We start from the raw sequence: 22,917 nt of genomic DNA on the forward strand, positions 1-22,917 counted from the left end.
CCGCTCCTGCCTAATCAGCGCCCTCCTCCCCCTTCTCTGCAAACAGACCAAATTTAGTGCATTAACATGAAAATCAGAGAGAAAGCGGGGCGCGTTAATTGGATACACCCCTTCGCTCTGGCGATGGAAGAGCTGTGATAACTCACGGCACCCGAGGGGTCTGCCCCAGGGACCCCCCCACAGAGCAGAAAGCTGCGGGTCTCTCTCCTCGGGAAGGAGGAGTGATGCCAGCAGAGGGTTTTATGCTGGCTGAGCTCCTGCAGGTTGGGAGCTTGGCCTCCTCCCAGCGCTCCTGCTTCCAGAGCTTGAGTTATGCTTCCTGCGCTCATGAGTCAGCAAAGGGGAGAGAGCAGGAGGCGACTTCGGTGCAGCACTCCTTGCTGCTGGGCTGGGCCACGGGAGATGGGACAAGTTTGTTTTTTCAGTCCTTCCTTTTTTTTTTTTCTTTTTTTTTTTGCAAGCTTTTATTTATTTGCTATTAGATCCGGTTCTGCCTGGAACCAAAGAACGCCAAAGGGATGAGCAATAACAAGGGAGGAACATCGTCTGGACCTCCTGCATTGCTCAGCCTGCATCTCAGAGCTGGTAAAGAGCAGAGGAAAACTGAGCTGCCAGCTGTGAGCTGCGTGTCGGGGGGGGGGGGGGCTGCACCTCCCAGCCCACACGAGAAGCAGTTGGGAACTCCCAGCAAAACATCCTTTTACCCATTGCTTTTCTTTCACGCTCAGAATTTAGGAGCACAAAACGGAGGACCACTTTACCACCACCTGCTATCCTAATGAGCCGAGCTCACAACCCAGATTTACACCAAGAAGCTGCGAAAGCTTTAGAGAAGCCCATGAAAACAAGACAGCCAGCATCTAAGCCTCCTGTTCTCCACGCACCTGCCCCATCTATGGCCACGTGTCCTGAGCTCGTCCTCGGCCTGGCGGGGAGCCAAGGAGGCAGCCCCATGGCTGGGAAGCTGCTGGAGGAGGAAGGGGAGGCAGGTTCTTTTCCCCAGCCAGGCAGCAGGTCACCTCCATCCCCGCAGCTCCTGCTCGTGCCTTGGACCCAACAAGGCAGAGCCCGGCTTCAAATGGCGTTTTTCAGGCAAAAGGGGGGAAGGTGACTGGTGGGTGGCGGAGGGAGGGTGAAGGGAGGTGAAGGTGAGGGTGGAAAGTCTCCTTGGGAAGAACCTACATGTATGTTGTGATTTTTGAGACCTGAGATTCGCTTTGGTTTCTGGACCATACCAAGACCCATTCTCCTCAAAAAAATATATCCTTCTCTCCTTCCTCATCCTCTTAGCCTCTTCCTCCTCGCCCTCCTTCCCCCGTCCCCCCACCCATCCCCTGGCTTTTGCGTGGGCTCCAGCCGGCTCGGGCACTCACACGTGTCTGGCTTGTGGCAGTTGTGACCTTGTCGGAAGTACTGGGGGTTCTCGATGACAGGAATGCGGGTCATGCCGATCACCACCGTGTCTGGGCCAGCGTCCAAGGACGAAGGCGTCGTGATGCCGTGGTTGATGTGGTGGAGGGGACTGGCCGAATCCTCCTCGCCGCTGATCACTGCCACGGGACCTGCGAACACCAGACACATCCATCAGGCACGGCAGAGGAAAGGAGACCTAGAAGTCCTACTGACCACATGGGTACAAACTGCTATGGGTCAGCAGCAGACTCTCACCAACCTGCCCTACCATCCCTGGTGCCATTTCCAGGACCAGTTTCTCTGAACAACTCACAAGGAAGACACCAAGTTTTTTCTGCGGATTACAGGGTACCAGATTGAGCAGACCTTGCTCAGCTCGTGCTGTGTTCTGCCACAAAAATCAACATCTCCCCTCACCCTTTCCAGCTCTGAAAGGCTGAGTACCAACAGACAGGCTAGGAAACAGCCAAAATAGTCAAACCCCTGAGATGGGAGTAGCAGGAGTCTCCCAACCCTTCCCAGCCTCTGCCACCCATTCGTGGCTCTCACCAGCACAAGAGCACAGAGGAAGGTTCCCATCCAAGGAGCCCTGTGCCATGCTGAACTCCATCTCGAGGGGCACAGGCTCCAAGACCAGCAGAGAGGAGACCCCCAAGCACAGTATGGAGAAAGCAGTGCCAGAGCTGCACCCCAGCCAAATGCTGCCCTCCCAGGCTGGTCTGCAAGGCCCATAGCACCAATTCCACATCCTCATATCCCTCTTCATTTCAAGTCCTAAAACAGCAGTAGGCCCAAATGCACCCAGAACAACCTAAGATGGCCAAACCAGAGACTGCTCCATCCCCGCCAACCTTCCGACCCAGCCATGGCTCCTCACACCGAAGCGCCTGCACCCAAGAGCATCACTGCTCTAATCCTGCCCTAGCCAGGGGCAAGCTTGTTCCCAAAGGTAAAATCCATGAAGGAAAGAGCTTCCATAACTGAGAGCCAGTGCCTGCCTCTCAGACAGACCTATTTCATGATATTCAGCTATTCCTGAATTTTAGGTATATGCTTTGTTTTATTTTTAGGCCTTCTAATTTTGCTATCAGCTGCCAAGGCTGGAAAAACCTCAGGGGAAAACAGCCCTTAATATATTATTCCCAAATTCCTTCTATTCTCACACATCCCAGGGGCCCGACCTGCCAGCCCACAGCAGCTCCACAAAAACACCTTCATCCTGAGATGAAACCCTTTAATTCCTGCTTCATTTATTGGTGCTACATAAACATGGGATCCCGAGGAATGGACACTAGAGACCACGCTGCAACCAGACTTACATATTCACGGGAGGTTAAAAGCACTCAGCTAGAAATGTTCCTTTTCTCTTGCCTGGAAGCTGCTAGGGACTACCAGCAGGTCAAGCAAAGGTGCTGCATTGAGCCTTTAGACCTATTCAGGCCTTTTACCTAAGTTCTATAGAAAACACCACTCTCCCATCAGCAATCTATTTCCAATTACACAATTAGTTTATTATGCAGCACTAGCAACAAAGAGGGGAGTCTTCAAGCCATTTTCCTCTCCGGAGTCTCTGGGAGGACAGGGTGAATACTGGCTCCACGCAATCATTCTGCCTGCATTAATCTTGTCTAAAGGCTGCTCGTTTTTGAGGCATCAAGTATTGTTTGGTCTTCCAAGTGGGATATAATAAAGTTATTGTGTAATTAGCAGAGTCCTGGCAGCTGTGACAGGTGTTTTAGTCGCAAGGAAAAAAAAAAAAAAAAGTCTCTCCCTTTATTGTGAATTCCTTCTGGCAGGTTCTTGCTTTTTTTAGGTTAGGCCCTGGGCCAACATGACTTCCAGCCTGTGAGACGCACAGGCAAAACTCGGCTCTTGCCGCAAGATGCCTCTGGTGGGACTACGTAGGCTGTATTTCTCCAAGCACAAAAAGCAAAGAGGCAAGAATTGCAATTTGAAGTTTCGTTCCTTCACATTATCAATTCTTTGCGTGCGGACCCAAAGGACTGGTTCTGCATGCTCTGCGCCACCGGCTGGGCTGTGCTGGGAAGGGGCCACCTCTGCTTTTTGAGGTGCACTTCCCAAAAACAACTCATAAAAATATCTGCTGGATATGAACTGGTAACAGTGACTTGAGGAGAGACCATAAAGACCACTAAAAGCCCCAGATGATGGAAGCATCCCTCTGGTATGTGCAGGTTAGGACATGGCTAGATCGTAAGGAGTAGGGCATGACCGAGGTACTTGTGAAATTAAGCATCACCAGCAGCTACTACTACTGGATGTTCATATGGCAACTTTCATGCCAATAAACAGATCCAGTCTGATCTTCTTTATACTCTGCAGGTGTTTTGACTGGTTTTATTTTTTTTTCTCCCAGCAGCTCAGTTCTTCAGGGGAAGGCTTTCTATATGTTTTATCCCTGGTTTCAGACCCCATATTTGCACTCCTAGTCCCTAGCAAATATCAGGTACTCTGAAGTGACTCAACTAAAATCAGCAGTGCCCAGCTTGGACATCTACAAGACCTACCAATCCTCAAAAGCCTCAGAGCCAAGCTCTGATACTCCGTGACCCTCTCAGCTGGAAAAAGTGGGAAAACAAGCTGTTGCAGTCAGGACACCACACGGCTATGAAACCACACACGTTATGCCCTTGCAATAATCTATGGAGGTCTTGGAAGAAAAAATACTGAGTCCTAAGGAACATACCATGATGGATGCAATGCTCCAGATTTCAAGATTTCAGAAACGTTTCTGGTCACAGTAGGCACAGAGCTGGCACAAACCATTTGGGCAATTCCTCCCCAATATCCTCAGCAGGATGTCACTGGGTTAAAGACACAACCTAGAGCTGAGGACTTCTCCAAGTTTCCCCTATTTTTAATGAGGGTGGTGATGGGAAGGGCATGGGGGCAGAAATCAGTGCAACATTAACTCCTACAACACAATCATGGCTTCTTATCACATTCAGTCTTTCATTCCCATCTCTTTTGGGTGGTCACAGCTGAGATCCAGCTCTCTCTAAGCACACAGCCACTTTCTTGCCCCTCTAAGACTCAGAGGAGCACCAGGTTTGCTGCACTAGCCTGAGACAGACTTTAAAAACATCACCAATATCAAGCAGTCACTGATCACTTTTATAGGTTTGACTACTGCTCTGGCACTCAAATATATACTGTTATCTGTAACTCCTGGAAATAAAGCAGCTACCTGCACTTCAATTTTTTTAATCTGTCTTGGCAATATCATATATATTTTTGCTGCTAAGTAGGTAAAGAGGTTTTGTTTCTGATGTATAATGCTGATGAATGGCTTTATTTGGAAGAATTCTCACTGGCCTCAGAAGTAGATTTTCCAGGTAAGGTTAAAGAAAAAAAAAATGGAGTAAGAAAAGAGTACAGTTTTTAAGATTTAGGTTTATCTTCCACTTGACAGAGGAATGGCAGAGGACATAGGAATGAAGCCAGTTTTGTACAGTAAAAAATGCAGAATAGTGAAGGGTAGTCTTGAGGCAAGCCCTTGTATATAGTCCTATGATCTAAAAACACCATGAAATATTTTTGGAGCTCCTCTGAAATTTAAAATCTAAAGAGTGATGCAATAGATTTTGTGGTGGATAAATCAGTCTGTGCTCCAGACAAACATATTGTGGATAGTGACTATAAAAACTGTCTATTTGTTAGTATTTTAAGAAGCTTTTGTATGTTCTGAGCATCAAAAGTAGCATAGCTGTATTCTGAAAGGCTTTTGATGCTCCCCTTCCATCCAGGCAGAGATCTTGTCAGCCAGGAGCATCTCCACAGCCTTTAAGGACAGAGTTTAGCTGCTCTCCATGCTAACCACATACAGTTTTCCTGACAGAGAAGCAACGTCAGCAGCAAAGATGGAGCCACAGAGCTGCAGGAAAAGTCTGGGAAGACCTGAAGGAAACTTCAGGTCTGATTTAATTTCATGTTACCCAAAGAGGAGTGAGGCAGCTTGAAAATGCTGTTCCTATAAACATAATGAAAGACTTCACCATTCTCCCTTCCCTTCCACACACCCTCTCCACAGGCAATTCCTCTTCCCAAGAGCACATCTGCCTTGGACAACATCCACCCCAGCCTTTCCTCCACCCTCTTTTCTCCCCCAGCCTAATCAGCAATGCTCCAGTTCTTTTCCTTGCTCCATCTCCATCTTGGTATAATCATCTCTGCAAACACTGAGAAAATACCCTTCCAGACTGCCCTGAAAGCTCTGCTATTCAGAAAATCTCTCATTCCCTACTCATCACTCTTCCTTGTGGCTAAACTGGAGCTTGGCATGGTGGTTTTGTTCCCATCTGAAAGCTCTCTGAAATAGGTTATATGTTTTAGTCCATGCCCATGAATTTCCTGGCTCATTCACAGTGTTATACGGACAACTAGTTATTTAAGAAAAATAAAGCAAATAATAACAAATAGCTTAAGGACCCCCTGTTTGCATGATCATATCATAACGGTAAATTATTTATCAAGACTAAGAGCTATACTTTCTGATAAAGCACAGGCTCAGGATTATAGCATGTTTTATAAATAACCACAGATTAGAGAAGATAAGATAATGGCCACATCACACACATCCATAACATAATGAATGCTCCAAGGCAGACGGGTGAAGAACAACAAAAACTCCAGCTTGCTATCACAGTAACCTCTCCAAAGCAGCAAAAATGATGGAAGGTGTAGAAAACATGACCTCCAAGGGAAAACTGAAAGAATTATGCTTTGTGTTGAGAGAAGAAGACTAGAGGAACACGTGATAACAGCCTTCAAATATGTAAAAGGTTGCAGCAAAGAGAAATATAATAGCTGTTCTCCATGTCCACTGAGGATAAAACAAGAAATAATAGGTTTAAATTGCACTGAGGGAGATTAGGGTTTGAATGTTTTCTCTAATGCCTGGCAGCATGGATGGCTGAGCATGGGAATAGATAACCCAGGGATGTTCCAGGGGGGCTCTGCTGGCCGGGAAGGGAAAGGTTAAAGAAACTTCTCTCAAGGACAGTTTAGCTCTTGGGCCTGATGCTGCTCGGAGCTCTACTCACTTTCCATTTGCAACCAGCCTCAGCAAGGAGAGCTTCTCCCTTTTGGATGCTTCCAAAGCAACTCCAGGCTGGGGCTTCACCTTGCTTCTCCGTAGCAGCTGGAAATCAAGGATGTCTCCATGTCGTTTCACAAAGGACAACTCCATCACACACCTGGCCACGTTCTCAGCACAGGAATGGAGTTCACTTAAGCAGAAATGAGAAGGCAAGAGCTCAGGGCTGCAGGGCATCCCCCTCCCTCCACCCATGTTTCTGGGAGCTGTCACTCGGAACATAGTTTCTGATCAAAAACGATCACTGCAAGAGCTAATTGTGCCATCCGCATTTGCCTGTGTAATATAAAGGAGCCATATAATTAACCTACTTAATTAGGAACTGTATATGACCCATAACTAGAAGAAAAAAACTCTTGTAAAGTGGGTCACCATGCATTGTATAGCAGCACTGAAGCAGGACTCATTAAACCCCAATATATATTACATATAAAATCCCCTCCTCCTTTGACTTCAAACCTCTGTTGGCACTTGCACATTTCCCTGATCTTAATCTTAAATGTTATTCTTCAAAGGGACTGTATCACCGTTGAGCAAGCAGATAATCCCAAAACAGGATCTCTGCCGAGCTTTGCAATTGGGAGCTATACATCCACGTATACACGTTTATTTATAACAGACAGAAAACTAACCCAAAACTTCAGCTGCTCAGAAAAAAAAAAAAAAAAAATGTTTAAGAAATCCCAACCTTTTGCAGGAGCTGAAATCAAACAATCCCCCAGGGCTGCTCTCTGAGCCAGCAAGGGAGAGAACTGAAACTCATAAAACAATAAGTGAAAGCACAACAAATACAATTAAAACTCTAGCCATGCTCAGAGTGAGATCACATTTACTGTCTCATAAAAAGAGCCTTGTCCTGTCAGGCAAACAAAAGGAAATCAATTTCTTAATTTTTATTGGCAGATGCGGGCACGGGGCCAAGGCAGTGCTTGGTGCCTGCGTGGGACCCGCTTGGAGCCAGGCTGCCATGGGCTCCAGCCGTCCCCTGCCCTCCTGCCAGGGGAAGCAGCCACTTCTCTGTGTCCCCTGGGACGCCCGTCCCAACTGCTGGGTTGTCCTTCATGAGATGCCTCTCCCCCGAGCCGCAGCAGATCCCTAGCTCATACAGAATACCATGGTTTAACTCGAAAGCCTTGTAAGCTCTCCCTGTCCTTGCTTTATCACCATCAATTTAACCAGATTCGGGATCTTTCCTGATCAAAGAGTGCCACCAAAATGCTGCCATTGGCCAAAGACCATTTCCCTCTTCAGAGACTGAGGTTTCCTTCTGAGTTTTCCAGGTGTTTGCAGGAGGAGAGGAAGGTGCATCTTTCCTCATTTACACCAGTTACCAGCATACAGCATCGCTCCAGTCCAACTTTGGTGGAGAATCCTCAGACCTCTCCCAATCCCCCCATGTCTTTTTTTTAACCCGCCTTTCCCAGGTTTGTTTATGGAGCTTAGGTATGAATCCCCTAAGCCCTCACACTCAGGAACAAGAACATTAAGATCATATCATACGAAATATAAAGTCAATGCGTATGATGGCACAAATGCATAAATCTGGAAGAAGAAGCAACAGAAAATGCTGAGACAATCTGATAATTAAAAAGAGAGGTATTTAACAAGTCATGGCCATGTGTGACAGCAAGGCCCACCAGCAGGAAGGCAAAGCAGGAGTTTTTGCGTCTGGGCATAAAGCTCACAGTCCAGCTGTACCAAGGTGCTTCAACTCAGAGTTCACTTAACCAGGCAGGAACTGCAAAATCAGGGGGTGGGAGAACCACAGGAGTATTTTGGATCTTACAGCACAAAGACCTGCTGACTCTCCAGCCACGTAATAGGGGAAGGATGCTGGATAGTTGCTTTGTTGGCCAACAATCAAACACTTTCACCCCAGAAGCAGCAGCTCCCAGAGCAATGAAAAAGAAGAGAAACTTGCATTGGCCAGTGAAGGAGCCTGCCCTGCCTAAAAGGTGTCGGGAGAGGGGAACAAGCAGCAGAACCACAGCTAGGAGCTGACACCAACATTCCCAATGCTGGTGGGGAGGGATGGGATGGTTGTTGGGTACCACACCTGCAGTGAGACATCAAAATGAGGTCCCCAGTGCCTCACCTCCCGCATACAAAGCCATCATTTCCATCCCAACAGGCTGCATCTTGAAGCCAAAACCTCATCTTCTGCCCCCAGCTCTCCGGCTTCACCCAACCAGAGCTGAGCACCATGCTGTCTGCCCCAAATTCTCAGCTTATTGCCACTTACATTTCCCCTTCACCCTTTCCTCCCGACTGGAGCTTCACCTTTGTTATTTCCCAGCCACGTCTCCAAGCTGTCACCTCGGGGGCACCTTGAGCTCCAGCGCAGGGCTTTACGAGGTGCGAGCTGGGCAGCTGCTGGGTGAAGGCCGCAGCAGCGCCCATTAATCTCCCAGCTCACTCATCCCTATCACAGACACACCGTAAAAATGATATAAGCATTTCATTCAAACGGCACTGCAGAGGGAGTGGGGAAAAGCACAGGGCCGATTGATTTCCAGTATGTCTGCTCTTTACCTCCAGGTATAAATACAACAGCAAAATCAATCGGAATAACATCATATCAGCTCTCTAATCTCTTCTGTTTGCAAGATGCGCTTTATATACTGCAGCAGTTCCTACAGCCGACACTCTTGTCTACAGGAGGCACCTTCCCACCCCAAATCCACCCACCCGGCTCCCAGCCACTGCGGTGCCAGGCTCTGAGATCTGCAGGTCCAAGCCACGGTATAGAGAGGTCTCCCAGCTCAACGAGCCTTGTCCCCGTGAGACCAGAACCACCGAGCCCTTGCTGAGAGTTTGGGTCACATTAGAGCTCGTTAGAAGGGAAATGCTCCCTCCCTGGCATCTCTTGCTAAGTGGCTGGCTGCTCGCTCAGGGTCGATGGGCACCCAGGCGTGCTCAGATATGCTGCCAGACACAGGGACACTGAGGCTGAGGAAGCAGCATATGCTTCCCCTGTGCCCTCAGGACCCCATAGCTGTACTCATCCGAGAGCTCGCACGCGGCCCCATAACATTTCTCCTCCTCACGGGCACCCAGCAGCCGAATGACCTCGTGCAAACACCCAGGGCTGCCTGCTCAGCGCTGAGCACACGCATTTCCTTTCTGCATTTCCTATTTATCATCAGCCCAAGGCTTTTATCCTTTCTCCTGGCCCCCAGCCACTGCAGAGGGAGACTGTGACAAACTGATAAGCATTTTCCCCGAGCCCTTGCTTGGGTGAACGTGCAAACGCAGCGTGAGGCTGGAGAGGGGGCTGCCTGGGGAGGCATTGGGGGCTGTCCTCTGCAAACTTCAGCTCAGCCGAGCTTGGGGAGATGCTCCCTCTCCCACCTCAGGCCAGATCCTGGCTGAAAAGCTGCAAGATAGAGCAAAACCAAAGGTGGTTTAAGCTGCACCTTTGTCTTACACTGCAGTTGAGGCAGGAGATGGACCCCACCACAGCTCTGGGGCACTGACCTGAGCCAAGAGCCCAATGTTGCAGGAACCTCTATATCTGAGCCAGGAAATACCTCAAATGCTGAGAACCACGGATGGTCCCAGAGGCAGTAGCTCAGACCACTCCTACCCAAAGCTTTCCCTGACCTTTGCCAAGGCCCATGTCCAGCTCTAATTAAAAAACACCCTCCAAGGAGAGAAGGTGCTGTCAGAAGCATCTCCGCAGCACAAGCCAGGGCAGCAGCATGTGCTCCCCACCAGCCAGGACCACTGCACCCTAAATAAAAGCACCAGCCATGGGCACGTTCCTCATCAGCCTCCTTGATGGGCCCCCAGCTGCCTCCGTCCCCCTCCCACTGCCAGATCAGTCCTGGGCCGCCTGGATCTACTTGGAAAGCTCACCCGCCATGCAAGCAAACCGCTTGTCCTCTGGCTCCAATCTCTTACCGAGATTAGTGCCAATGGAAGTGTCACCACCAATTTCATAATATTATTGGATGGACGCAGAGCCGGGCCAAGTCCCGTATTCCTGACGGGCCATCAAAGCGGCGGGGGTGATGGGGAAGGAGCCAGGCGGCCCTGACAGGAAAGGCAAAGGCTCAGGATCAATTACCCTGACGAGGCTATCTCAGAGCCACATCGCTTCGTGCTGACACCAGCCCCTTCTCCCCGGAGCCCCGCGGCCCCCGCGCCACGGAGGCTGATTTTCTCCAGCAGTAACCAGAGCCCCTGCAAGCCCAGAAAGCTGCGCGTCCCCTCTCCAGATATCCAATTTATGAGGCTCCCGAGACACCGAGGGATTGCGCTGTCATTACAGGACATTAATTTTCAGGCCTCCCTTATTTTGGTTTAATATTCTGTCAAGATAAAAAATCACGCATTAAAAAATAAATAAACGCCCCGCTCTGCATCGCTCGGAGGTTTCAAATGGAAAGGAGTGCTCAAAATGTAAAGTACCTGGCACAACACATGCTTTGTCTTTGCTTTGTGTTTTTCTTTCCTTTTTTTTATTTTTTTCTTTTTTCCCTCTCCAAGATACTGCTTGGACCGTGAAACTGGTCAGTACCGCCATCTGGTTCTCATGCAGCAATTAGTAGTTCTCTTAATTTTTCAAACAAAAATAAGCTTTGGTTATTGGGTTTTGGTCTATTTCTGACCTTTTTATAGAGGACTTTTTATGAAAGCAGCAAGCAGTCAAGGCTGCACATGGCAATGTGATGGGTTCCCTTCCCACGGACACACCACATGCCTGCTCCCTGTCAGCAAGCAGCGACTGCTTCTGCTCAGGGTGCAAATCTATAGACTGAAACCAAACATCAGGCCCATGCTTAATTTCAGGCAACAAATAAATCCTTATGTGGTCAAAAATAATAATAAAAGCCAACCTTTGCAACCACACTTCGGTTTAGTTCATGCATGAGAGTGATGAAAATTTAAAACTTCTGCCTTGGAAGAGGCCATCTTTTTTTTTTTTTTTTTCGTTCCTCCACAGCCCTCCTTGAGATGATCTCCAGCAGTGATACCAATCTCTCAGATTTATTCTATCCCGAAATAAATAGCGCATTTCTTACAGAAACAAAACGTATTTAACGTGTATAGCAGTTTATATCCTGAATCTGCTCCTGTAATATTACAAGACTCTTATGGAATATAAAGTCTATGTCGGAAATATACACAAACAAACCAAGAAATTCTTTTTCTTCCCACCGAGTGATGGAGAGGGGATGCAGGGCTGGGGTTTGGGCAGCCCAGGTGCTCTGCAAGCAGTACCGGGAGCACAGAGTTTTACTTCAAGCCCAGGGAGCAACAATTGCTAAAGGGAAAAAATTGCTTTAAAAAAAAAAAAAAATGAAAGAGGAAAAAAGAAAAAAAAAAAAAGAAAAAAAAAAAAAGAAAAGGAGAGGAGAGGTCAGGGGGCTTGTAGGTTTTCCAGAACCTGTTGTAAATTCATGGGGTGGGGGAAAGCCCTTAACACTCTCCAGGCAAAACTGATTGGCAAAGGACCGATGCATTTTGACTTGACTGAAACCCACCACAGCATCAACACACTGCTGTTTTCCTGCCACGTCCTACTTCAAAATTTATATTCCTTGTTTGTAAAGGTGGTGGCTTTGCTTAAAAGTCACAGAAGTGGCCCCTAGGGAAAAGCTCTGAAATTACAGCTTTCTGGGAGCTGCTGGCTCATTTGCAAAGAGTATCACCAGCTCGGGGTCTCTGCCTGCCTTGCTGCGACCCTCATTGAGAGGTCCTACAAAGGAGAGGAAAGGGGAGGGGATGAAAAGCTGCAGAACAGGGAGGGGGGCACAAGACAGCTCCCCACTCCGGGAACTTGCTGCATTGTCTATCCACCAGCCCAAACAACCCCTTTAATAAATTAGAGAGCTATTCATTGAAATGGCTTCCTCTGTCCCCACGCTGCCAGTTAATCTGTAATTCAGATAGATCAGTCAGAAGGCAAGAGTCCAGCATATAAAATGATTAATTCCTCCAAGGCCCGGGGAAATTTCCCTTTATAAACAGCACAGCACTCTCCCCTCCTCAAGGCTGAGCTACAACAGGCGTGTACGCGGCTCCCGTCAGAGGTCAGCCAGGAACATCGCTCGCATTCAAACACCAGCGCTCGCAAATGCAGAGCCACGTCCCTGTGCTTGTGGTGCCAGGGCAGGGGCTCTGCCACAGCCCTCGCAGGGAGTTTGTCTTCTCACCTCCAGCACCCAGTTAGGAATGCTCTGCCTCTTGCCACCCTGCCAGCCTGACACCAAAGCCTTTCAAAACAATGTTGTTGTGTGTTTTTTTTTTTAATGCAGTGAGTGTAAATCATCCTCCCAAGCAAGCAGCCTGGGTTGCAGAAATGCAGCATCCACTGATCCCAGTAGAAAAACAAGCTGCTGGTGCCCACAGAGCTCGGGGCAGGGCACATCTCCCAGTTCCCACAACCACATCACCCCCACTTCCATCACTGTCCTTTCCAACATCAGGAGCTAACCATGGCACTGACGTGAGCAGATGTCACAGCACAAGCCTGGATGATTTGCAGGTACCAGCAGCACCCACCAGAGAAGGGGAGGGCTGAGCTTTAGGGGCGGAAGAGATCTCAAGTTGTCACCAGAAAATAGCTTCCCATGCCAGCAGGGGGTCACGGCCTGGGACACAGCAAGGGAAAGACTCAGAGGAGGCCTCTGGCTCAAAGATAGGAGTGAAGAAGCTGTGCAGATGGAGCAGCTTCAGAAAAGGAATGAAGGTGGGAGTTAACCAGATGGACACGCTGCCGCGGGCAGCAAGAAAATGGGGACAAGTCATATGAAACTCCACGTGAGACCAGGGACACCTGAACACGATGCCAGCCCCGGAGGCTGCAGAACATAAACAAGCAGCTTCCTATAGCCAGGAGAGAGGCAAGAAGAAGAGGAAAACCCCACTGAAAAGGGATTACAAAAGAAGGCAAGAGGCTGGGCATCAAAGCAGTCACCCAGCATGGGGCTGGCACAAGCAAGAGTTTGACAATGTGAAGGGACATTAAGGCAGGCTCTTCGGAGCCATGATTTTGACTCTGCTGATTTTTGCAAACTCACTTGCCAGCATTTAAAGTGTAAGAGGAGAAGAGCCATCGCCAGCCAAATCCCTGTCTCCCCGCGCATATTTCACATCCTACCCCCAGCTCCTCCGGCAGCATCCTGCAGGCAAGTGGGAGGGAAGCTGCCTCGCGTTAGCCCGCGAGCCACGAGGGCAGAGAAAGATGGGCTGCTTGGCATTTACCTCCGTGACGATGTGCTGCCTCCCTGCCCCGCACCCTGCACCCCCAGCACACATCTCTAGCTCGGTGGGTTTGGAGCTCTCGAGAGGAGACACGACAACACTTCCACGCTGGGAAGCCAGACCCGAAGACGCGCAGAGGTCGCGTGGCTCCTCCATCTGCGACACCCAGGGAGCTGCAAGGAGCAAGTTGGATAAACAGCATCCTCACCCACAGCACGGTGAGGAGGGGGAAAATAAAAAATAGTAAAAGGGAGCTTGCACGAGGCTGGCAGCTTTCTAGCAGGAGGCAGCCCATATCCACTGAGCTCCAGGCCAGGCATCGCTAGCACAAATCCCACCTCAGGCTGCCAGAGCATCCCGCAGCAGACCCTGCCAACCCCACTCCCACCTTCACCCACCAGGCTGGTAGCACCCTACAGAGCATGGTTTGAGCATGCAGGCAGTGCAGACGTGTGCCTGGAGGGCAGTACGAGGTGAGGACAGGCAGGGAAGGGAGAGCTGTGGTGGCAGAGGCACCTGGACCACAACCAAGCAGCTTTCTAGAAGCAGCTATCGCGTCTCCGCAGAAGTAGTGGAACAGAGCCACTTTTCATCCTACCTCTCAAGGAAATCATCACTGCTGCTACGCAGCCACAATTATGTCTCCAGAGCCTTTTAACGACAGCTCTTTAGGGCTGAGTGGGTTGATGGAAATCTTTTCGTGGGGCTGGCAGTGCACGGCTGGGTAGCGACACTGCCACCGACTCCGTGCCTGAGGAGGGATCACAAAATAAGAGAGGTGTTGGGGAGGAGCCCCAGGCAATGCCCAAGCAACATCTCCTGGGAGAGCCATACCTGTTCCCTTGACAGCAAACCATAGAGGCTAATTCCTTATCTTATTTTTCTAGACCTTCTGTTTAAAGCAAAACAAAACCATTAGAAATGGGGGTGCTGTCTTTTCTTTTTTCCTTCAATTTTGTGCTCCCCTTCTAGAGGCAGCCACCTCTCAGAGACGGGTGGCTGCACATCCATGTAAGCCACATTAGGAGAGTGCAGAGCAGCATAAGGCTGTCTCGTCCCCAACACTCACACCCTCCAGGTAGCCCTAAGCAATGCCAGGATCTGTGCACTGGGTAAATGAGAGCACAGGAGCACACGTTGGCCATCGCTCTCCTGTTACCTTGCCAAGCCCACGACCAGAGCAGAGGGATGCAGGAAGCTCTTACTGTGGGACCCTTGGACCTCATCGCAGAGCCCTCTCTGAGCTTGGCAGTGATGGCCGGGGGCTGCTTTATCATATCTGCCATCTGTTTGCTTGCTTTGCCATCCTCTGCTCTTGCTGGCTATGCTCAGACACTCCTACCTGTTCTCCGAAAGCTTTGCTGGGTCTCGGTAAACAAACTGCAGGCAGGGACAGGAGCGGGGAGGGCGAAGGCAGAGGAGGGAGAAAGAGGGGGGAGAGAATCAAAATTTAATTAAAGATACTTTTGCTCCAGGGCCTCTGAAAATTACAAACTCATAAATCTCTTCGTAAATGCCCCGAGCGGTTGCTATGCCAGGCCGCCTACCAGTCCCACCAGGAGGGCCATAAAGAGCGAGCATGCGGCTCGCCGGCTCCCTCCCTCCACCCTGCAACATCAGGCAACCTTGAGCAGCCTGTCAAGCCCGTGACAAGTGCTTTTGCAACCAGGAGCTATCAATCTGCAGCCCTGTTAGTGGCACAGAGAAAAGAGCCGCTCCTTTCATCTGCGGCTGTGGCACAACAAGAGGTGAGAGAAGGGAGGGATGTGGGGCAGGAAGAGTCCTGGGAAGCACCAAGTCTTGTTTTCTAAAGAAATGGCCAACAAACAAGTGTAAATCAAGACCTGGATCCATAGGGATTTCTGCTAGGCAGTGCCAATCTGAGACATTATAGTCAAAACCCCATCTTGTGATAATTCCCTAACTAATCAGCCCACTCTTTTCTTCCGTGGCTGTGACAGAACCTCACCAGAGAACACGTGCGTGCTGTCCAGCCCAATGTACTCCTCACCAGGGTGAAGAATAAAGATAGCGAGCATCTGCCACCCAACAGCAGCAGGAACAAGCTGTTTCAACACGTCCCTGGTCGGGCACGCAGCGAGGAACAGACTGAGCGTCCGGCACGTGGGGGTGTCGCACGGCTCTGCTATATTTAAACGGAGCTCTCGGTACCGCCTCTGGTTGTGCTACACACCAACACACGTTTGCCATAGGAATCACAGAATCATCGAATATCCCAAGTTGGAAAGGACCCATAAAGATCGTCGTGTCCAACTCCTAGGAGGGCTTGGAAAGAGGATTCTGGGGTATTTTTCACCCTTTACTCACAGCTTTGAAGGTAAGAGTGTGTTCTTTGCAACGTGGTCAGGTCTGAGCCTTCATCTGCTAAGTAGCCGGGTAGTGAAGTGGTAATACATTTTTGCTTGCTTTCCTTTCAAGTGGGCATCAGTGGGTGGAAATTGAAAGTTTCCCGCAGAAGGAGAGAATGGTATATAATAAAATTGTTTGCTGAGCTATATCATTGGTTAAACTGCAACCAGAAAAATAATAAAGAGGTTCGCATAAACTTTCAGGATTGCTGAACCCACCATAGGCTACACTTTGAATCATATCAGCTCCTCATTCATCCAGTAACACCTATTTTCCATTACATTGAGTCCAGTGGGATAGACCAGCGTTGGTTATATCAGGAAGCTGAGGCAGATAAAGTCCTCTGCCAGAAAGGAGAAGACAGAACTGCTCTGAAGAAGCATCGCCCACACCAGCTTTGGCTGTTTCTAGAACCAAGCTGAACGCCCAAGTCTTTCTAGGAATTGACAAAAATCCCACATCCCTCGTCCTCTCGGCAGTTTAGGTAACTACTGCGATTCTCTTTCAGGTCATGAGTGGAAGCAGAAGAGCTGAAAACTCAGGCAGGAGTATCTGCAACAGGAAAGCTTTGGGAGCCAGCCAGTTTTCCAGACCATCCCTGCCAAATCCTCCAAAGCGTGCTTTGAAACACCCAGGACGAATGTAGACTTTTTGACTCGAATTCTGAACAAGCTAAAGGAAGGATATCAACAGTCCACTCCGAGACTTTGTTTTGCGTTTCTACACCATCTGCTAAAGCATGAAACCCTGCCAGGCAGAGGCAGCAGCACAGAAGACGCCTCGTTTTCCAATGGGTATGCAAGCACTGGAGGGGTGCAGGCAGCCACCCAGGCTGGTATCCCCCAGCTCAGCACCCCTCGTCCTGCTGGGCCAGGAATGCACGGGGACAGAGCTGGAGGCAGCTCTGAGGTCGGGTGTTGTCATAAATGGGTTTGCACGGCCTTATTGAGGTCTCTCTTCCAAGGCTGCTCTCCAAATTGGCGATGTAACGCTTGGAAAGCTACAGAGTACAAAGACTGGAAATCAACCCGAGAAAAAACAGCAACTTGCCATGCAAATGAGTGCTCTGGCAGAAGCATCAGCAAAGGGGACAAAGAGTTCAGGGCAGAAACAGGGCAATATAATGAACGCATGTCTCTCCTGTTCTACAAGAGCATCCTGCTATCACCCCTATCTGTACCAGTTCTCACCCATCAATCTACATAATTATCTACAGTATCTAAGCATTTATCTACAGTGCTTATTTAACTAGGCAGCCTGTCTCCTTATTCTGTTTATCTTTTTTATAAATCAGTAACTTTTGTCTCTATTTTAAGACAATGTGGGTTTTTTTGTTTGTTTGTTTGTTTTTTTCCCAAAAAAAATCTCAAAGCAGCCCAGTTCCCAGGGAGACGGGTCCCTCCTATTGCTTCCTCGTGGCAATTCAGGGAGAGTCCTAGGGAGGTGGTGGGGTGGGATGGAGATGGGATGTATGCCCATGGGGCAGCAGTGCCTGAGGAGGAGGAGGTGTTGCATGACAATGGGCTTACACACAGGGTTCAGGCTTGGAAGTGTGGAATATGCTGCCACGGGGTATTGCTTTTTTCAGTGTAAGCCAGGATGGCAGCTGACCCAGCTTTCTCCTTCTACCTGCCTAGTTGGATCTTTCTCTTTCCCCGGCTCTCCGTACACGCAGAAATGCACCATCCTGGCAGTGCTCTGCTTTCTCCCCCACGCAGATGACTTTGCTGGGGCTGACGTGCCCAGCACCTCCAGCTTGAGCCCCTGATTTTTCTAGCAGGCTCACAGCTGATACTCTCAAATCAACATCAGAGAATCATGGCATGGAGATCAGCCCCTACCAGCATGGGTGGGGAGCACCCTCGGACCCCACAGACAAGAGAGGTGGTGCTCAGCTCCACGTCCCCCATGCTCCTTTCCCTCCTGGCATTTGTCTCCTGTTTTATCCTTGTTTTTTCTCCTTGAAGAGTGAAAAAGGCAAACAAGAGCTTATAAATTATCAATCCTTCCTGATTGATTTTGCTGAGAAAAGCACATAAAACAATCGCACAACAGAGGAGAAGAAGAATTTAGCATTTCAAGCAGGGAATGGTGATGCTGCTGAGACAGCTCTTTGTAGGCAGAGTGCTCCTGAGCTGCCCAGCAGGATCTCACGGCTCCAGCCTCATCCTCCTGCCCTTCAGAAACACACAGAGTGATGGCCCAGGGCTGACCCACAGCCCAAGAGCTTACACTGCAGTAGAGCAAGACTTCTGCTCCTTTCACCATGCCTGCATGACTCCAGTTTCCACCCGAGGAGCTGCATCACAAGCTAAGCGAGGCTGTTAGGAACAGGTACGTAAATATCAGCCTGCACCAACAAGTTGCTGCTGTGAATGGTTCGTACAACTGCAGCCCTCCCATTCACGCCTAGCTGCCTACTAGCTGATAGTTTTGAGCTATTTTCCATCTGTGATCTCTTAAAAAAAATAAAAATAATTCTGCCAAGCGCTAGCAGCTCTAGAATTTCTCCAACACCACATGCAAACTTTCTGAGTTTGAGTTTACATGGAAAATTATGATTTTCTCCAAAAATTAGCAATAACATCACCCCACTATCAGCTACCAGGCTGCATGTTTTGTGTCTCAACAGTTTCATCAAGACCACAAATGCCTCCCTACTTGCCACACATACAGCTTATAGTTTCTGTTACGGAATCAGCACAATACTGGAGCTACAATGTTTTCCAAGGCAGCTGATGAAATCACCCAGTGATTACTTGCAAGATCAGAGACAGGAGAGAGCAAAACAAACCTCCCACGTCCCTCTAGGAGCTGATATCTGGGGACTGGGTCTCTACAGCACCAGCATGTCTGTCGGGACAGATATGGGCTTGGCTGAAAGCAATAATTTAAAGGAGATGAAGAAAAAGGGAACCTAATGCAACTACCAAAAGCTTTACTTACACATTCTCCCTAGCATAAATAAATGAGCTTGAGGTCCCTGTTGTACCTTCTGCTCATAAACTGTCACCCCTCACAAGCCCCTCTCAAGTGGCTCACCAACATCTTGAGTTTTGCAGACCACCAGCCAAAAAACCAGCACTAGACCTGATGTTAAATGTGCCACACAGAAAACAAAGTTATTACCTGAGCTTTAAGGCAGCCAGCAGCCACACAGTGTTACAGCAGTGAGGGAGTCCTGTGTTTTGATATGTTTCTTTAAAAATAAAAATAAAAAATTAAAAGATGCTTGCACTCCTTCCCATCTTTTCTGTTCTGTCATCTCTGGCAACAAGAGCCCACTGTGCTAAGCAGACATACAAGCCCAGTAGCTGGATTTTGGATGAAGGAGAGTATTATTCAGTTTGCAGCAAAGATGCTCATGCATGTGCCCGTCTCAGCATCGGATTTCAAGTCGTCTGAGGTCTTTGTTTGCTTGGGTTTAATTCTGAAGAAAAGAACATTTTCCACACTGCCTAAACCTGGCTTACTTCATACCCCACTGTAAAAGGCAGGAGGAAGTTTCTGACCACACAGCAAAATATAACATATATATTTATAGATAATATTTAGAAATAAATAAAGAAGATGCTGAAAGAGGTTGTGGCTCATAGATTAGAAATTGTATTCCTTCTGTGCTGCAGTAATGATATGATTGAGATCCAATCCTAGCACTTCCTTCATGCACTAAGTCATCTTTACAGAGCTGAAGTTGTCCAAGGGAGAGGGATGACGGGGAGGGGTGCGGGCGGCTCCGACACGATGTGGTACCAAAAGGACTCTGCGTTCACCCTCTGGTCACCCGACAAAATGAGAAACTGCCTCAGGAGCTAAAGCACCCTTTCCAGGGGTTTGGCAACAACGCCTCTTTAAAACCACAGTTTCATCCCTACAAAATAAATTATGTGCGCATTTGGATCTTGTGCAGGAGCTAGAAATCCATCCATCCTTTTCAGTCTGTTATTTCCCCTCTCCCCCAGACTTACCACCTTCCTTGCAAATCTGGCTTTCATCTCTCTCTTGCTCCTATTTCCAAGCTGCGTAGGAAACCAAAAAACCATGCCAGCGCTGCTCCACCAAGTCGTATTCCTTCTGCTTCTGGCTAGATTTTCAGGATATAGTCAGAATATCCAAATTATTCCTGTTTCCTGTTCTCAGAAGTTAATTGTCTGATCCAGACGATGCTCACAGCCCAGACGAGCAGCTGGAGAACTTTCTCCCCGACTTGCTGCCCTCCTCCAGGCTTCCAACTTGCAGCAATTAAGGACAGGCTCCCTCAAAAGTGGCCCAGAGCCCAGCTAATTCCTAGGGCAGTAACACCCAAACACACATGCCAAGACAAGGGTGAGCCATGGGACAAGATGCAGAGATGTGACCACCCCAGGGCTACTCGGTCACCCTGCAGGAATGACAGGAGGACAGGGCATCAGCTCCCTGTCCCAGGAGGCTGAGCAAAGGAGATCACAAATCCCAATGTGCTCTCCCCCATCCTTGTAGGAATTGGAGGTTGCTTGGCAATAAAACACCCGTAGCAGAGATTAAAAGGCAAATAAAGGGCGTTTGCTGTCTAATGAAAGATGCGATTAACCTACAAAATCACAAATACAGGACCACTGGCACCCAAAAGGAAGTTTCTGCAGGACTCCAGCATAAGAACAAATCAGCTCAGGTCGTCTAAATCCCCCGGGGCTGCATCTGCTGGGATGTGGGACTTCCCTGCCAGAAACCTGCCCCACAGCCCTGGCGCTGCAGGCTCCTATGGGGAAGGGCTGCAGTTGGTCACAGTGTGCTACCAGCAGGGCTTCATCCCTCCCTCACCTCACCCCGAAATCATTGCATGATTACAGAAATAGCCAAAACCGGACCATTAATCCATTCCTGTAACTCAGGAGCTGGGCTCCTGGACCACAGCAAACTCCAGGCTATTTTGCAGACTCGCGCGTGTCTGTGCCAAAGCAGCAGGGCACAGCCCTGATTTGTCACATGCCCACGGGGCCAGAAGGGAGTATTTTCTTCGAGACAGTGACATCAGAGAAAAACAAGCGCTGGCCCAAGCGGCTTCACGGCCAGAGATCACCGGCTGCAGCCTGCCCAAGCCAGCGTGCCCTGGTAATCTGTCGGGGCTGCGTTAAAGCCACGCATACAGGAACAGCATATCCTCTGTGTGCAGTTCAGCCTCCTTTATCAGCCAAAGCAATGTGTTTCCAGCAGGGACAACGCAAAACGGCAGATCTAAAGCTGATTTGAGCATTGTGACTGTCACATTGCACACGGGGAGCACAGCAGGGCTTAGGGCAGGGCTGTACAAGGCTGTCGCAGCCCAGGCTGCAGGCTGGGAATGGCACTCAGGCCAAAACCTCCACAAGCTGCTTGTGCTGTCAGTCAGCACGGAAATAAATCCATGCCCCTGCCTCTATCCACACACCTTCTTTCTTCTTTTCTACCACTTGGCACTTCAAAGTCAGCCAAATTCATTAGCTTAAGTCATGTTTATGTATAAAGCGCACTAAATAGCCACCAAACAAAAGGAAAATTTTGCTCTTGGGCATAAAATACTCTCTAACCATGGCAGCTGAGTTCACAAGGAAAATAAATTCAGTAGGTCTGAGCTGGTGTATGCTACAGCCTCACATCCAGCCACAAAACACTCCTCTAGAACAAGGGCCAAGACTTGCTGTTGCTCTTTAAATGTTGGTTCCCAGGGGTGAGCATCAGTTTATTGCATGTAGGGAAGATAGGGAAAGCTTTCATTCCTGCTCAGGGATTCATTTGGCTGCGTTTCTTGTCCCATCATAAGTTATGTTTTTACTTACACTTTATTAAAGCATCCAGAGGCCTTTGGGAGCGGATGCCCAGGAATAAAAAGGAAAAAAAAAAAAAAAAAGAAAATCCCCACCAGGATCAGGATTGTACAAAATCTCCATGCAGAAGGCAGCAGACTCAAGAAAAGCTCAGCCTGATGGCACCATTTACACTGAGCCCATGACCTGCACCGACTGCCATCCCCACAGTTCTCCCAGTCCCCTCCTCCTAGCTGGTGCTGTCCCCACACCTCTGGGACCTGCCCATGGCACTGGGCAGCACACGTCCTCGTGTCTGGCTCCTCCTGCCACACCGCCAGCGTATCTTGGCTCCTTGCATACATCAGAAGCTGGTTTATGAGCTTAGATGGTTGCTTTAATGACGCTGTGAAAAAAATAATAAAATACTCTAATGCTGCTGAATGCCGCTCCCTCCTCCTGCCTCCTTTGCAAATTACCAGGATATTGTCGCTAATTATCAGGCTCAACAAGTGAAATCATGCCATTTGCTACAGACACGCCGGAGAGGTGGCAGGGGAAGGAGGTCTGGGGGCAAGGAGAAGAGGGGAGTGGGCCAGCCCCACAGGCGGGGAGCTGCGGCACAGCCCCTGGGTGCTGGTCCCGGCGTGTTTGTGTTTCGCCGTGTTTGCTTCTTTTTTTTCCCCTGATGTTTACTTCAAGCATCGCACTCTGAGGGCTTATAAAGAGGATTAAGTGGTGAGGAGGTCTCACGGAGTTAGGAGGAATTAATCAAGCGGTAATCAGAAAGGAAATTAATCTGAAGAGTTAATTAATCAGCTGAAGCAGGGAGACTGCAGCCACTCGTCCCTATCACGCCTTACAGGTTGCTAGCGCATGCGCCGGCACAACAGCAGGGAGGGGAGAACACAGCCAGGGATGGGGGTAACCCAGAGACCCCCTTACCAAGCAAAAAGCAGCAGCACAGTGAGGCTGTGAGTTTCCAGCCTCTTTTTTCAGCCTCCCACCAGGCAGGGACCTCGGGGAGAACATCTACGTGGAGGC

General features: G+C 49.1%; 1 protein-coding gene across 8 annotated transcripts in view; it reads right to left on the reverse strand.

Moving 5' to 3' along the window:
• The window catches only part of NTRK3 (neurotrophic receptor tyrosine kinase 3), a 195,306-nt gene that overhangs the window by 94,646 nt on the left and 77,743 nt on the right, over window positions 1-22,917 (reverse strand). For all 8 annotated transcript variants that reach the window (XR_014696952.1, XM_084532677.1, XM_084532678.1 and 5 more), the window contains one exon: window positions 1,374-1,562. Coding sequence is in view for 7 of the 8 variants with exons in the window: in XM_084532677.1 (XP_084388803.1) it covers window positions 1,374-1,562 (189 nt within the window). In the remaining variant the exon portion in view is untranslated. The remainder of the gene's footprint in view (window positions 1-1,373; window positions 1,563-22,917) is intronic.

Source organism: Aythya ferina (genome assembly GCF_964211825.1).
Source record: "Aythya ferina genome assembly, chromosome: 11".
In the NCBI taxonomy this organism is placed as follows: Eukaryota; Metazoa; Chordata; class Aves; order Anseriformes; family Anatidae; genus Aythya; species Aythya ferina.